Source organism: Alosa alosa, chromosome 5, assembly GCF_017589495.1.
Source record: "Alosa alosa isolate M-15738 ecotype Scorff River chromosome 5, AALO_Geno_1.1, whole genome shotgun sequence".
NCBI classification, from domain to species: domain Eukaryota; kingdom Metazoa; phylum Chordata; class Actinopteri; order Clupeiformes; family Clupeidae; genus Alosa; species Alosa alosa.
Genome location: NC_063193.1, coordinates 9,094,871 through 9,112,227, shown reverse-complemented (window position 1 = coordinate 9,112,227; position 17,357 = coordinate 9,094,871). Strand labels below are relative to the sequence as shown.

The following is a 17,357-nucleotide window of genomic DNA, read 5'->3' as shown; positions in this document are numbered from 1 at the left end:
ATGGATTTGGAGTTGCACTATTTTTTTTGACAGTTTGATTACTTCAAAACGCTTATAAAAGAAGTATGCACTATTAGCTAACCAGTGAGTAGGTCATTTATCAAACAAGGCCAGTGGTCCCAATGGTCTCAAATGGCCTCAAAAGGTTGGGAAATTCTTAATGTAGGCTATTACAGGTTTTTTTTCTCTCCCAGGGCTAGGTTACACCTGTGCCACATTGTGTAATGCGAGTTGATTTTTTTCTAGTGAGTGAAAAAAGTGTCCACCCTCTCCCCAGGTTGGAACACAACACTGATCAGCTTGACACAGAAACATGCAACACAATACTGGTTTAGCCAACCTGTAAATACACCGAGGTGTCACATAGCTTAGAGGTGCTGAGGAAAGAAAGGGCATTTAGCAATCCTTCTTTGGCCTCTGGGATGAAGTGTAGCTGTATGTGAGTGATTGTTCACTTGCTTTTCTGTCCATGGATGTGTGTGGCCTGTTTCCGGTTCATTTCTGACCCGTGCTTGGTTTTATTATGCAGCGAGGGGAGCAACCTCACCCCAGCCCACCACTACCCTGACTTCCGCTTCAAGACCTACGCGCCCATGGCATTCCGCTACTTTCGGGAGCTCTTCGGGATCAAGCCGGACGACTATCTGGTATGACAGAATCTCTTCCGCACCTCAGGACCTCAGACACTCAGGCTTCCATGACCCTGTTTTAGTCACGCCCTCACATGCCCCACATACTTCCTGTTGGCCTATGCTGAGGCAAACTTGGTTTGGTAAAGAGTAACTGCCGCCACTTCTCATTTTCTACTGTCACTTTGACCTTAATGAATAACGAGGCTAAAGTCAGCGTCATAAGCCTCTGTTTTCTGTCAAAATGACCAGTTTACCATCATGGCCATGTTGCTGAGTGTGGTGATTAGAAGCAGAATTCTTCATATCTAGTAAGGTTTGGTTGCAATCTGTTTCTGTGGAAGATTGTGTGTGTGTGTGTGTGTGTGTGTGTGTGTGTGTGTGTGTGAGAGAGAGAGAGAGAGAGAGATAGAGAGCTGGGGATGGGATCCTGTTTGCTCTACCCTCTCATTCTGCTCAGCCTCCACCCTCCTTCTTGCTGATGTTTGGCCTCTTTCAGAGCTGTGTGACTGTGTGTGTGTGTGTGTGTGTGTGTGTGTGTGTGTGTGTGTGTGTGAGAGAGAGAAAGAGAGAGAGAGAGACTGCAGTGGGCTCTGCAGCAGCTCCTGCCTTTGTAGCTCCCTCCTTGCCAGCCAACACACTAAGCGGATTGTGGGCAGCGCGCAACTAATTACCTACATTATCACCATTATTGTTTTAATTATCTCTCGTGAGCAGTGCGCAATGTGACACGATCCCTCTTTAATTACCCCGGGGAGGGGTAATAGAGCTTTGCCAGGGTATAACAGAGTGTTCCTGGCAGGCTACCACTGCATTTAACTCCTCCCATGGTGTTCCCTCTTCCCCTACAGGGACTCTCCCAACTCATCGTTATTAGACCAAGGGTTGGGACTACTGTACAGCTCCTTATCACACTAGTGTTTTTGGAGGTCAAGTGCTACATTCTGCTTTGTTTTCCCTCACGTGATTCAATTTTATATTGAGTATTTGCGTGGTGTTATTGCATCTTACGGTTTGTTTGGGGCTCTGTGTAGATGTTGGAGCTGAAGGATAAGGAGTGGGACAGATTGAGGATAGAAAAGAAAGAATGGATGCTTGATTTCTTTTGATTATGTGTTTTGCCTACGAGGCGAGCAAAGCAGTGAGAAAAGCCAATTAAAATGGAACAGACACATAAACATACACTCCCCCCACACACACACACACACACACACACACACACATGGTTTCTCTCTTCCTCACATTCTGTCGCTCTCTCATCCTCTCTCTCTCTCTCTCACACACACACACACACACACACACACACACACACACACACACACACACACACACACACACACACACACACACACACACACACACACATACACTCTCACACACACACACACACTCACACTCACACACACACACACACACACACACACAAACTGACCTGTGGAGCTGAATGCAAATGCCCATGTGTTTGTTCTCCCGGCACAACGTGACTATTGACTTCCATTAGTCAGGGGCTCTCGGGGAGCCGTGGGCCGTCTGGCCAGAGCCTGGCCCCTCCTGCTGGTCTTGCTAACCCCCCCCCCCCGGTGTACCAGAGGCCCAGGCTCGTCCGGGAGTGGGCACAACACGCACAAACTGCATCATCATGGACACTGCTTGCATTATTGCGCCTGAGACCACAACCTTTACTCCCAGGCAACCGCTTCCAGTCAAACCCTGCTGGACTTCTTTTTCTTTTCCTGTTTGTGTTTTGGGGCTGCCACGCTGATACTTATGAGGTCACTAGGCCATAGGAAAAGATGTCAAGCATGAATAGATCCTGTGTCTGTCGAGTTTGTTCGCATGCCTATTACTAAAAGCAATGGCAGGTTGAGATAAGGACGTAAACAAGAGCTGTCACCTACACTGCAATTTTGCAGTCAAATAGCACTATTTTTTGTGCACTACTGAAATTTCATCATCTGTCTTCTGGAAATGTTGAATGAAAAGGTTTGAATTTGACTCAGGGGCATTATCCCTTGTGTTTGTATTTTTTTTTCCAGTACTCCATCTGTAACGAGCCACTAATCGAGTTGTCCAACCCTGGAGCCAGTGGGTCACTCTTCTACCTGACCAGCGATGACGAGTTCATCGTCAAAACCGTCCAGCACAAAGAAGCAGAGTTCCTACAGAAACTACTACCAGGTTATTACATGGTGAGGCCTGAGCATCTGAATGTTTTCTCTTATCAAATAATTTGCATTGACATGAATGATTGCAGTGCTCTAGTTATTATGTAATAATCATTATCTCTTCATGCTAATAAAAACTACCTCCTAAAAGTACTGTTAGTTACATATTAGCCTAAAATAAGTAAAAAATGTTGTCCACTGCTAATTGGGTTGTTTGTTTTTTACAGAATCTAAACCAGAACCCTCGGACGCTCCTGCCCAAGTTTTATGGGCTATACTGCGTGCAGTCCGGCGGCATGAACATCCGATTGGTGGTGATGAACAACGTCCTGCCCCGCGCTATCAGGATGCACTACAAGTATGACCTAAAAGGCTCCACGTACAAGCGTCGGGCCTCCAGAAAAGAGCGTGAAAAGTCTTGCCCCACTTACAAGGACCTAGACTTTCAGGACATGCATGAAGGTCTATACTTTGATGCGGAGACCTACAATGCGCTGATAAAGACTCTGCAGCGAGACTGTCGGGTGAGTGTCTTTTTTTGGCCCCTGCTGCTTGCCGGTTTCACTTCGGGATTGAAGTGTATACTACAGAAGGGTCAGATTGGGTGTTTTGTTGGGTGAAACAACAACTGCGCTGCACTACTTGCAAAATCCTACTCCTGCTTGCAAGGAGTAAATCAGAAATAGACATGAGGAAGTTCAAGCTTCAGTCGTCAGTCTGAGTTTTCTGCAGAGCAAATGCTGTCTAACAGCATTCTAAGCAGTCAAAAGAGAGGGAGGAAATAAACAGCCCATTTCGGCATGTTTTTTTTTTTTTACACCAGCGTTTCCTGTGTCAAATTGTATCATGAGAAATGTCCCCATAAAATAAGATTAAAAGTTGTCTTTTACTCACAAGTTCACACACTCACACACTTGAGGCTCCTTATTATTCATGTGTATCTGCAACTGTCCAAAGGACATGCAACAGTGTTGTTGTCGCAGCAAAAACAAAAAGCATGTCCTGGATACGCACAGGAACTTCCCTATTGGACCATGTTGCACTGCCTGTTAAGCTTGGCAAAGGCGCAGCGTGTTTCCACAGAAATCTTTTTTCCCCCAGTCCCCCCCCCCCATCCTCCTCCCCTCCTCTCTTCCCCTAACTCTCCGCACCCCCACCTTAGGACATGACAGAACTCCAAACACGGATTGCGATTAAGAAATGTTCCCAGCATGACCAAAAAGAAAAGTGCTCGGGTCTAAAGATAGGGACCGTCAGGTCTCGCATGCCAACTCTCTCCACCTCCACTCCATTCCTGCACATTAGTGGCTAAACTCGATTAGAACAAGCGCAGATTTTGCTGCAGGTCTGCGGTTTATGTAACAGGCCCCTCTTACGTACATCTGAGTTGCTTTAGGAAGGGGATTTACATGTACTTTGCCATATATTCCACTGTTTGTGTGGTATGCTTGAAGCGATCAGATTGTATAGTTTTACATCTAACTCTAGCTGGTTGATATCTGGATTGAGAGGCATGGTGCAAAAACATGTTTTAATGTTGCTAATTCAGACTATTTAGATAGTATCATTCCGCTTTCATATACACACAGTTCAAAAGAAATAGAACTGAATGCACACTATATAAAAACACTTTAAGGTCGCAATCAAGAAAAGAAAATGAGATCCATAGAGATGAGAGATTATTTGCTAAACCAATACAGTCATTATAATGCTGAATCACAACAAATGGCTGAGATTTCTTCTACCATACATGCACAATTGGGCTCCATCAAAACAAACAGAGAGAAGCCAAGCATGTAATGAAATGACCAAAATCAGTGGCATGTTGCTCCTAAATCCATCCTTATTAGGTAACACCCCGTCAGGGGTGGCCATGCGTTTGGAGTCCTCTGCTGAAACACTGGGATTGTTTGTTTACTAGCTGATGTGCTCTTGCACATCACTGTTTTCACACAGGACCCCTTTTTATTAAAAAATTATGGAAATGATTCGATATGGAAATAATTAAGTAATTGCTTGCTCTTGGAGTTGTTGTTTTTCTCTCTCTGTGCTCTTTCTCTCTCTGTGCTCTTTCTCTCTCTGTGCTCTTTCTCTCTCTCTTGTACTCTCTCTCTGTCTTTATGCTGTCTCTCTCTCTCTTGTACTCTCTCTGTCTTTATGCTGTCTCTCTCTCTCTTGTACTCTCTCTGTCTTTATGCTGTCTCTCTCTCTTGTGCTCTCTCTCTCTCTCTTGTGCTCTCTCTCTCTCTCTCTCTCTCTCTTGTGCTCTCTCTCTTTCTCTCTCTCTCTCTCTCTCTCTCTCCGCTGTCTCTCACTCTGGTTTTACATTTCTCTTCTCTGCCCCCCCCCCCCTCCCCTAAGGGCATCCAGCTAAAAGGATCAATGCTAATGCAAGTCACAAGCATGCCAAGTTCACAGAGAATCCAAGCTTGTCTTGAAAAAAGGAGATGCCAAAATGGAGGGTGGAGACAGTTATCTTGGTTGCAGGGGAGCAGCTGTGGGAAAACACACACACACACACACACACACACACAACCACTCACCCTATGCTCCGAAAAAGAGGCCTCCAACTACAACATGATTAAATTTCTTTCCTGCTTTGTGCCAGTGGCAGGGCATCTTTGTGTTTCTACACAGACATCAGCGATATCATTGCTCACAATCAGTTCTAGGAGAAACTGGCTGGATGCTGGGTGTACATACTGTAGATTGTGTGAGAAAGAACATGCTTACACACGTACATGCACACACACACACACACACACACACACACACACACACACACACACACACACACACACACACAACACGCAACAGCAGCAGTGCAGGGCCATGTCCTCTGCTGTTGCACACAAACAGTTGTCTGTGATTCTGTAGTTTTTATTGTTATCGCTTCCTGCCCGCTGTCTCCTGAGCCCAGGCCCAAAGTGCCTCCTAAGCAGAAATCTCTCCCGTTTTTTCCCTGAGTAAGCAGCACAGTACAGCACAGAGCCGGCCGCCACTCTGCAACCTGCTGCAGCCCAGAAAACAGGAGAGAGGGAGAGGGGGGGAGTAGAGAGACAGAGAGAGAAAGGGAGACAGAGAGAGACAGAGGGATAGAGAGAGAGGGGGGCAGGATGCACAGGGGTTGTGTATGTGGGTCAGCAGAGGGTGGTGGTTGGAATGTAGGGTAAATGCCTCCTCAAACTGATGGTCCCATGACGACGGCCATATGGAGACGGAGAGGAAGTGCTCAATAATGCATGAGGAGTAGTGATGAAGAAGGATCGCCCTCATCATGGGCTGGTACTAGCATACATGTTTCATTCAGACACCCCCATCAACCGAGACTCTTTGTAGGGAGGGCACAGTGATTTTACTTTGTTGCCCCCCGGGCATCATCATCATCAGGAAATAATAGCAGACAGCCAAGCAAAATTTGCCTGTTTGGTGTTAATGATGTATTGACTGGGTTTATTTCCTTGTGTGAAACCAAATCTCAGGTACAGCGTAGACTTTCATAGTGTGAAACTTTACCGTCAGCTTACCAAAAGGAAATGGCTGAGTTGGACTGAAGTTGCACCATTGCAGGAAGAGTGTACATTTCCTGTGTATTGGTTTGATTTCAAATGCTTCCTCTCGTTTGGCAATCTGTCATTTCTTTAATGCCAATAAGAGAGTGACTAGATCAATCAGTAGACCATACAACAGTGTAAACTAAAAATATGACACAAGGAGTACCATGCCAAACATGTCTAAACATATTGTAAATGTGGGATGTAATGCATAACGAAAATGCAAGAAAGCCATGGATAAACAAACTTCCGCTTTAAGGCACTGTGGATCTGTGTCTGTTGTCTGTCAGTATGAAGGACTGATTCAGATTGACCAGAGGGTGTTGCTCAACCAGATTCTTCAGATTTCTCTTTGTACTATAATAATAGGCATTTAGGCCTTGTCTTCAGATAAGTACTGTAAGTCACTGAGACACTGAGTTTCATAGGGTTGGTCATCGCCCTTTTTGGCAACAATTGGAAGATTACATCTCTCAATTTGAACCAAAGAGGAAATATCATAGGGATTCTAGTCATATAAATGCTCTTGTGTAAACTACTTGTCTTGCTGTTTTATCAGTATAAAGACAATGACAATGCCAAACCAGTTTTTGTTTTTAAAACTTGCTCACTACAATTTTCCTACCTTGGAGTTCTTACTCTTTGCTTTAAATAACACGGTTCCGGTTTTTTGAAGGTGCTAATGTTTTCCACACTATTGTACTCCTCCACTGGAGTGGAGAAACAGGAACGTGTTCCGTCGGTGACGTTTGAAAGGAAAAAGTGCGATGGCTGCCGGCTTCGCCACGCAGTGGTTGGACAGGTTTAGAGGCAAATCAGGCCTGAGGATGTGGTGCAACTTTTTTTTCTTCTAAAGGCAAGTCATTTGAATGGGCTGGAGGTGACTCGAATATCTCCCCATGCAAAACAAAGATTGTATCAACAAATGTGCACATAGTACCTGCCTCCTCTTGGTACATTACGCAACAGGTGTTCAAGCTCTATAGATGGGATCCAATCTGACCCATGGAAATGACAATTATTTGTGTTTTCATTGAACTTCCAGCCATGATGAGATTTTATTGTGGTTTTGCGAGTCAGCCCCTTTCCTCCATCGTGTATGCAAACCTAATTCTGACCAGAGCTGCTGCTTTGAACAGTTGTGGTAATGGGTAACATGAGAGCGAGGACCTCAACTTTCTGCTTGCGAGCACCTGTCTGAGTGAGTGAATTCTGTGTGTGCTTTAGGGATTGCCAGTAACGATCCTCGCTCTTAGGTTCCTTGACTCTGAAAAGGCCAGTCCCTTTGCTTCCATGTGTGTTCTGACAACTGGCTTTAGAGACGACTCCCTCAGCATACAGCTTTAAAGGCCAGCGCAGGCAATCAGCGACAACGAATAAATATATTAGTGTGTGAGTTGCACATAAACAAATAAAATATAGAAGGCAAAAGAAAAAAAAAAGTATGACAGCTGCACCCATGTGTGTGATTGACCCAATTTTTGAATTTTAATCAGACTGAAAGTCGGCATCTAGAAAAGTGGAACAATACACTCTCAACCCTTGCTTAAGAAGAATAGAGACACCGCCAATCAATGTGTAACCTAGGAAAACAGAACCAAAACACATCAGATAATAAAACACTGCACAAAGGGAAGAAAGACATTCCTTAAATGATGCAAACATACCTTTGACATTCCTTCCCTATTGTTTTTTTAGAACTCTTTTTCAATTTCCTGGTGGCATGTTCTCTGATCTCTGACCAGGTGCTCGAGAGCTTTAAGATCATGGACTACAGTCTGCTGCTGGGGGTGCACGTGCTGGACCCCAGCCAAAGGGAGGGCGAGACGGGCCAGGTGGGGGTGGACGGCAAGCGCCCGCTTGGCCAGAGGGTCCTCTACTCCACGGCCATGGAGTCTATCCAGGGCGACGGCAGGGCGGCAGAGGCTGTGACCACTGATGACACGTGAGTGACGTAGTCCCATCCCAATCTTTTCCGTGTGTAATCACTGTGTGTTCCAGGGCCATTGTTTTTGCTCCCTCCTGCCATGGCAACCATGTAAACAGACTAATGGCTCAGAGCCCTGCTCATGGTCTGTATTAGTATGGCTGTCATCTTCCCAACTTAATATTGTAAACATTCCTATTAAATGTATCCATTAAACATTAGTGTGTGTCTAAAGATTCAACACTTGTGTGTGTGCAAATCACAAGTGAAAGGATTCTTCACATGCTCCTTGTGGTGTTATTTTTTGGCTTTCATAAAAGTTTTGCTGAGTAGCTAATACTTCAGTCATCTCTGGAGTATCTGTTGATCTCTTCTCTCTCAATGGTATTTGCAGAATGGGTGGAATTCCTTGCAGAACACACAAGGATGAGAAGCTGCTTATTTTCCTTGGAATTATCGACATTCTGCAGTCCTACAGGTAAGACGAATGTCAGCCCACTGCGTCATCACTGAGGTGTTAGTCCATTCCAGTTCCTGACATTAGTGTAATGAAAAAGTAAAAAAGCTGGCAGAAGTATATTTTGGAACAGGCATCTCACAAAAATGATGTAAACTTGGCCAAATGGACTGGATAGAATTACATTAGGGAATAACAAGAGCAGCTTAGTCTGCTCTCATGTACCCGTAAAGTTCAGCTTGTCCACTGACCGTCACTAATTCAGCCGTAATGCAATTTCGAAGGAGAGAAAGAGGAAGTGGTCAAACTTCTCCTCCACCCTGTTCCCTAGTCGAAGTCCTCCAGAGAAGATGGCCCCCACTTTGGCCATTGTGTAACATTGTGTAATGTGTCCCTGTGCCAGATATCTCAGATCTGTTCCTGCTCAATGTCCCTCACGCCAGTAATTAGACATGGAAATGGCACTGACAGCATGGCTGGTTATATAACTTTAATATTAGCTCTCTCTCACCTCAGGGCAACCATCTCTGATTTCAAGGTCTTGTGGGTTTTTTTTTTTTTTTTTTTTTTTTAATTCTCTTTGGAGGGGTGGGGTGGGTGGCGTTGTTCATGAGATTTTGTGTATCCTGTCTTCTGACATGGGCCTTTGTTCTTCTGTCTGTTTTCTTGTTTGTGTTTTTGTGAAGGTTCATTAAGAAGCTGGAACACTCATGGAAAGCCCTTGTCTATGACGGAGTAAGTAAACACTGTGTGCTGCTTGTACCCCTGCCAGATGAAGGCCTCATGCTAATGAAACGTCAACTGTTCTGTTCACCTTTTTTCCAGGACACTGTGTCGGTGCACCGACCAGGTTTCTATGCAAACAGATTTCTCAAGTTCATGAGCACAAGAGTGTTCCGCAAAATGCAAAGTAAGCCTACATGTTGTTGTTTTTTTTGACTTTGCATATCACATCCAACCTATATCCCTTTAGAACATTCTACAGATGAAGGCCATACAACCTAAAATAATTGAAACTGGCTTAAGTAAACGTTTTTCCTTGCCGCAAGAATATACATAATACAGAATGCATCACATCAGTATCACTACAGTACACTACACCCCCCGAGGAGGCACTTCAAAGGGGATTATACAGTCTTAGTTTTGTTCCTAAATTGCCTTTAAAAAAGTAACTACTTAAAACATCAGATGCCTCACCATTACAGGGAGTTAGCCAGTGGACCCAAAAGCCTTTCAAAACGATGTATCACTTCAGCTCATGTGAGCATATCACATTTACAATGGAATGTTTATTCATGTTTTTCATTTTTGATGTTTTAAAAAAAGAGCAAGGGTATCCAGCCCATTGTTTAAATATTCACCGAGATGGGGAGATAGAAATTTGGTTTTGTTGTCTTTTAAACTGAAACAGAGGGATGGTTTTTGTTTTATGCTCTCCATCTGAAGTTTCAAAGTAACGGGGAAGAGACTATTACATAATCATCCCTACTCATTAATGCAGCAGGGGGAAGCCAGGGGGGGCTTTTTTTGCTAAGACAGCCTGCATGTGTGATGAGAATCTCTGAGATCTCACTCTCCCATTTCCCCTTCCCCCTCCGTTTTTAGCGGCCCGGTTCTCTCCCACCAGACGGACGCGCAACTCTATAGCAGCCTTAAAGTCGTCCTCACAGGAGATCCTGTCGTCCCAGCAAGAGGAGAAGAATGACGACAGGATGGACAGATTGGGTGGGGCCCGGAGCCTGGCCAGTTTGGATGGACAAGGTAGGCGTGTCAGTCAAAGGACTCTATTGTCCTTTATACTCAGTACTTGTGTTCATCTTAGTTAACAAACAAACCCTGTCTTCTGATTAATCCTGTTTAGCATCACAACATGGGTCTAATGTAATTGATCATAATTGCCATGAGTTTCTGTTTTGATGTTCTTAGAAAACCTTACATGAAAAGCAGATCAAGGTTAAAAGTGCTTAAATGGTGCTAGGCTGACATGTAGGCTTAAGCCCAACTGACGGGATGAGATGGTAAAACACGAGGGACCGTTTATTAAGGCTTGGCCTGTGATTAGAAAAGGTTCTGATATTGTTTACACCCAGTTCCCGCCATCAACCCACCCATCCCCCATTTGCGGAGCTTCCCTTGTAGTCTTCGTAGAAGGATGTTATCTGGGTGGCTGCTACTTCTTGGAATTATTATCATGGCCTGCCAGAGGCCTGCTTCAGTCATGGGCAGGCCCTCACACGGCCAGGATGAGAGTTTTCACCCATAAGCAGACTAGACCACTGACCTTCCTGTGAAATGACATTCAAAAAGAGGAAGGAACTGTCTTGCCCATATTTTGCAATTAGATACATTGTTAAGAAAGAGCTGCTTCACTGAGTAATCTTCCGTTCAAGAGATGTGTGTCTCTCCCCGTGTATATTTTTCAGAGCTGCTGAAAGGTTTATGTACATGTTCAAAGAAGGATCCTGCTATGACATTACTGGAAGCGAAAAACAGAACCTCAGCAGTTTTGTTCCTTTTACAAAGGAAGGCCAAGTGTAGGACAAGGCAGGGAAAGTGCTGATAAAGTTAATTCACCTCCGAGCATGTTTACTCAGGTTGAGTAAGCAATGACTGCGTTTACATGAAAATTGAGTATATTGGTTATTATCAGGCTTTTAAGTTTTCTAATTTTGTGTTTGTGCATCATATCCCTTAGGAACTTATGGATTTATCCAGGGTTCTGACATCAGGATTTTAGCCTACATGAGCAAACAAAAAATCGGAAAACTTAAAGAATATATATATATATATATATATATATATATATAATATTATACTGTATAATGTCCAGGTGAATGGCTGTATTTCCATATGCACTTCACTAGTTATGAGGCTTATCCTGATTTCGATCAGATTCAGGATATGGTGTTTACATGAACACAGGGAAACCTGGTTATTAATTTCCTTGTATACATTATAGATAGTATCCCAGTTACTGATTACAATGTTTTGCCAAATATTCTAGAGAGCACCACACTCTTCTAATCAGTTCTAATCAGCAATCTATCTATGTAGTGCTCTAGAATCTTAGCAACTGTCAGAAATGGGGCTGTGTATACTTATGGAGTAGACTAGGCAACTCCAGCTAGCATAAGTAAGGGATAACGGCCGCCGAGGTGTCCTGTTATACGGAATTAATGGACGAGGGTGAGAGGCAAAGAACTCCCTGACGTGCAGTGGTTGCCATTATAGGCAATAGTCATGCCTTTATGGCGCGCAAAAGAAACAAGCGGTTTCATTTAAAAAGAAGCCGACTTTCTTTGGCCCTAACAGGGATAGCATGGACAGTTAGCATGTTTACAGTTGTTGCGAAGCCTGCTTCCAGGCTTCCTACTATGGTTGTTATGGACCCTTTCAAGAGAGTTCCATTATCAGCATCATAGTTGGCCCCACAAGACTTCCGTTTTAACATTCCATATGTTATCTTAATGCAGAGGAAGTAGATTGGGGCCCAAATAGAACGTTCAAGCATTGTTTTTGTTTTTATTGTTGAAAGGGTCTATAGTTACCAATCGGTGATTAAACTTTTTTTTTACCAGACCTACTTCATAGGTGTCCCGTTATTCAGAATTAATAGCCACCCCACCAGCCTATCAGAAAAGAGTATTTCTTCTCTCCGGGTTGATAACTGGGAATAAGGGGATCGGGATAACCTAGCGTTCATGGGCTTCGGAAAAAACTTTTTCCCAGTGAAAACATCATCATTCCGCATCATTCACGTCACGTAATGTGTGAGTCAGAGGTCGGAAAATGGGGCTACATTTTGCTAACAGAGTTGCCCAGTTAGGGGCTCGTCATCACTTTTGTCAACACGTTGTAGTTCGTGTGTAGTCCATGTGGCCTTTCATGTCCAACAGTTTTAATGTGAACTTGGGAATTTGCCGTTTTTGTCACTTGAAAGTTGCATATCTTTCTTTCACAAGCATCTTACACTATATTTTAAGCAAATACAGTTTATTTAGGATTAGTGAGTGTATGTTTTAACCTTTGTTGTGCCATTTGTGTTTGTCACACATTCTGACGGCAAAGCACATGAACACTTGCTGTGGGAAAAACAAAGTAGCCACGGGGGCGGTCCTCATTCCGAAGTGCCATGAATGCACCATTTTATCCGGTTTGCATTTACGTTCACCACAACACAATGAGTCAGAGGGCATGGTATTCACCTCAAGTAAGGTAGCGTTGTCTAGTTTTTAACACAGCAACATTGCTAGCCACTTTTACCAACACCAACGGATAAACAACACATTCCACGATATTCCACAAACAACAAGACAACGTAACACATACCTTTGAGGCATTGGAATTGAGCTATTGAAATGGACATTCACATTTGCTAAGGAGTAAAAAGAGGAGTGAAATGACACAGTTACTACTACTAACACAGCTACAAACAAGTCATAAGGACTTGTGTCCGTGTTTTCGGACGACTTACAACTGGTTAGACGACAACGGGATCGCACCATTATCCGGGATTCTGAAATCGGGATATGATGTTTACATGCGCAAACACTTGTTTGTTGTACATGCGCAAGCTTGAAATTCGAAAAATTAAAAATCTTATAATAACCGGGTGGTTCATGTAAACACAGTTAATCAATTTGAAACTCCTGAAACATGACTCCTGACATTGACAAAGCCTAACCTTTGTTGTAGTTCATTATTGTTCATCTGAGTCATTTAAAGGGAACTTTCTACTCTTGTGAACCAGTTGCTAAGTTCCTTGACTACATTTTCATGTTGCAGGTTTTGACTCCTACGTCCGCCCTGACCTGGTCCCTGTCACGCCATCCCTGTATGAGGCTTCGTCCATGGGCACCACCATCTCCTCCTCGTCCATCTTCGTCAGTGAGCAATACCTGGATGACCACTCTAAGGACGGGTAATGCCCTTAGAACAATACACACAGCAGGGTGGTAGTGGTCTAGTGGTAAGGGATCTGGGCTAAAGGTTGAGACTAACCCCAAAAGTTGTAAGTTTGATTCTAGGAGCTGCTACCATTGTAGCCTAGGCCTACTCCTGAGCAAGGCACCCTATAAGTATTTCACTGTAAATCACTCTGAATAGGAGCATCAGCTGAATGACGAATAATGACAATATACAAAACATTCTTTAAAAAAAGATCAGTGCAGGTATAAGTATATAAACTCTTTTGATCCTGTGAGGGAAATTTGGTCTCTGCATTTATCCAAATCCGTGAATTAGTGAAACACACTCAGCACACAGTGAACACACAGTGAGGTGAAGCACACACTAATCCCGACGCAGTGAGCTGCCTGCTACAGCGGCGCTCGGGGAGCAGTGAGGGGTTAGGTGCCTTGCTCAAGGGCACTTCAGCCGTTCCTATTGGTGGGGGATCTAACCAGTAGGCCACGGCTGCCCCACCTCCTAAAATACATTGCTGTCTTTTTGCTTAATCACTGTTATGGCACCGACCATGATTATAGGATAACAGATTAGGATCTAGAGAAACAATGTTCTCTTTGGAGGAAAGAGCTGTTGTCCTCATAATGCATAGAGAAGTAAGAAGTATTGGAGAAAAATAGTGTGCAAAAGACCAGCCTGTAGGATCACTGTGTATGCGGATCAGTCATCTGACCCTTTCACTGTTCTCATCCATTCAAAACACCACGCCACACCACACCCTCCACCTGGTGTTGTTCTTTCACTGTCGCTCTGCTGACGTCTCACTAATCTTGATCTTTTGCCCCAGTCACGCACCTGTTTTGCTACCAAACTCCCTGTCAAAGGACTCACTAAATATTTAAGCAGGGTCTAAAAGGGGGTCTGACTCTGCCATTGTTTGTTGACAGAAAGTCTGACAAAAGAGGGTGTTTGATCTGAAGGTGACTTGAGCCTAAGGAAGCAGCAGGCTATTGCTATGACTGTGGTGATGGCTGGTGATGAGTGTACCCAAACACAAGCCGTCTCAATAGACCATCACAAAAGAACAGGCCAGGGGTAATTTTTTTACATATTTATTTAAGATGGTCTGGATAAGCTGGTATTTTGTTTGAAAATAGTGCCCCTATGGCAGGCTGAGTATAAAAGAGTACCGCGCCAGAAACAGAGAAGTAATCAAAGGAGAAAGTGCTTGTGTTTCTTTCAAAGATTTCATTAAACCACTTAAAACGTCAATAAAGTAATTTAAGTCATGAAAGTAAAGCATGAATAGCTGCACGGAAAACAGGATTTGTAGCAAATCCATCCAACACACCTGATGTAGAACACTAAATAAGCTAATAGGCACCATGCTCTAAAGAGTCGTGTCAATGCGAAAACTGGAAAACGATTTGAATAGATGCAGGTAAATGTATGTTAATGAGTAGCCTCTGAGTCTAGGCATGTAAAACCAGACATAATCTCTTTGCTTACATCGTGAGGCAGGAAGTGAGTGGTATACCCGTTATCACGATTTGACAGAGTTGGTGAAATCTTTGGCCGTAATTACTGGCACTAAAACAGTAAACACATTCCTGCAATAAACTCGAGCAACTGGAGTCAGGTGACTCTTTGTGAGCAGCAGCCAGCCGGTGATCTGGAGGCCTGTCTTCAGCTGCCCCCTGTCGTATGCTGGGAGACCATTATGTAATGTTTTTTAGGGCAGTTTTTTTTGTCCCTTTTTCATGCCACATTTTTATGTGAGAGGCCATGGATCTTTGCTGTCAAAAATGATTACATTTTTAGTGAAATGTCAGTGAAGTTCAGGCTTATTTTATAACTTGAGCAGCCTCTGAGTTGACGATCCATTTCACATCTAAGTTAACAAATTGATTAACTGTATAAAAATGTTATGAAGAAAGCTTTCGAGATCAATGTGCCTTAAAGTACTGAACAAGGACTAATATGTTTCTTTCCACTAGTTACATGCTGGTTCTTTGCCTGTATCTTTTGTTTTTGTAGGGGTATTTGTATATTCTACATTTTTAATCATCTTTTAATGTTATGATCTTTCACATCCTGCAACGTCACAGCTAGTAGGACTCTTTCCCCCAATAGGTACCTTGACACTGTATGCGTTTGGGGTGCGCAGTATTCAAATGATCATTGAGACATCTGTCCCAGCAGCTTGTTAGCTCTGCTCTGTTTTCCATGCTCATTTGCATTGCTGTGTTCCCTCTGTAGGGATGATGCAGCTTCCAGTTCCACCTTCACGTTGGAGGACAGCGCCATCTGCCTGACGTCAGAGCAAAGCACCATGGACATGGACAGGGATGACGGGTCTTTTGATATCTACTTAGTAAGTATCGGAAGTCACAAAACATTTTGACTTATATGTGTAACGATCAAAACACAAACTTTATTCTGGAATATTAGTTCATAGTGTCCAACATGGGCTCTTATTTGTTTATTTGTTTGTGTTTATTTTGCAGTGAAATGTAAGAAGACATCGAACATCATCACTGCGCATTAATTCAACCATCTGATGGTTGCGACTCTTCTCTGGTGAAGCAGAGGATTCCCACCTAAACACTACTCTGCTCCGCCACATCCATCTACTCAGCTGTCAAGAGATGGCATGCCATTCCTTGCCTTTTGCCAAAACAAACAACCAGGGGGGAAACGACTCTTGATACAGAGGTGTGAGAAATCCATGGGAAATATCAATATTCATGACATCCATTCCAGACATGAAGAAGGCAATGTACCTCCTCCTCCGCTTCCCTCCCAGGACAATATACAAGACTCGCGTTGCATTTGAAAGCTGTAAAGACCCACCGATGTGTGTGCATCACCTGATATCTGCACAGCGCCAAATAGTGAGGCTGATGTGATACATGCTGCCCATTTCAACGTAAAACAAAATCAAACAGAGGGAAGCAACAGAGACAAACCTTTGCATGGGTTAGAGGCTACCTTGACAAGTGACTTTGTGACTGGATCTTTGAGCGCTTGGAAGCAGGTTGGAATAGAAGGGTGGTGCTCACCACCTTCTCCCAAATGGCACTTTTTCTGTAAGGATAGTATGTATGTTTGTATTAAACATAGTCTCATATATTTGGTTTAGGTGAGTTGCCAAACCTGAACTCTTTCAATGAGAACGCACATTTAAACATATGTAGTATGAGCATTGTTGTGTTCATTTTTCGTCTAAAACACAATGAGACAATGAAGAATAATTGTTGACCTTTAGATGAGTAAAGAATATTTTGGGGTGAGGGTGTCATGACTGCATTTTCTCAGGATATCCTTTTCATATTTCTGCATCCTGTTTATTACTTAAAGATAAGTGATAGGCTAGTGTGTGTACCATGTTCAGCTCCGCAGCTGACCTGTTTCTAGAGAGACCATATCAAAGTTATCTCTTTAAATTCTATAATTGCACATTTGTTGGTTTTGAGACCATAATTTATTAAATCACTGTCAATACAAAGATGTTTGTCTTTCTTCTATGAAATGCTCGCATTTGTCATAGCCTATGTCATTTTCATTCCCTCAGAATGACTACTTGAATACTTTTGATTTTGCAAGGTAATGCAAAATTGTGAGGGATCATTAGCCAGGATGCCGGGTGAAAATTGCCCTGCCCACAGCATTTGAGGTTGGGAAGTTCGGTCTGGACTTGTTCCATTGTGGAGCAACTAT

The 17,357-nt window shown here is 43.4% G+C and overlaps 1 protein-coding gene across 2 annotated transcripts in view; it reads left to right on the top strand.

Annotated features, from left to right (window-relative positions):
- pip5k1bb (phosphatidylinositol-4-phosphate 5-kinase, type I, beta b) overlaps positions 1-17,145 on the top strand; it is a 34,114-nt gene extending 16,969 nt beyond the window's left edge. Inside the window, exons 5-15 of one of the 2 annotated variants that reach the window (XM_048243594.1) lie at positions 530-647; positions 2,666-2,818; positions 3,022-3,318; positions 8,094-8,293; positions 8,670-8,753; positions 9,419-9,467; positions 9,558-9,642; positions 10,338-10,493; positions 13,518-13,653; positions 15,897-16,011; positions 16,145-17,145. In XM_048243594.1, the coding sequence (XP_048099551.1) occupies positions 530-647; positions 2,666-2,818; positions 3,022-3,318; positions 8,094-8,293; positions 8,670-8,753; positions 9,419-9,467; positions 9,558-9,642; positions 10,338-10,493; positions 13,518-13,653; positions 15,897-16,011; positions 16,145-16,147 (1,396 nt within the window). In that variant the 3' untranslated portion in view covers positions 16,148-17,145. Of the gene's footprint in view, positions 1-529; positions 648-2,665; positions 2,819-3,021; positions 3,319-8,093; positions 8,294-8,669; positions 8,754-9,418; positions 9,643-10,337; positions 10,494-13,517; positions 13,654-15,896; positions 16,012-16,144 lie in introns of both variants that reach the window. The other variant, XM_048243593.1, reaches the window with a different exon arrangement.
- The last annotated feature ends 212 nt before the right edge of the window (positions 17,146-17,357 follow it).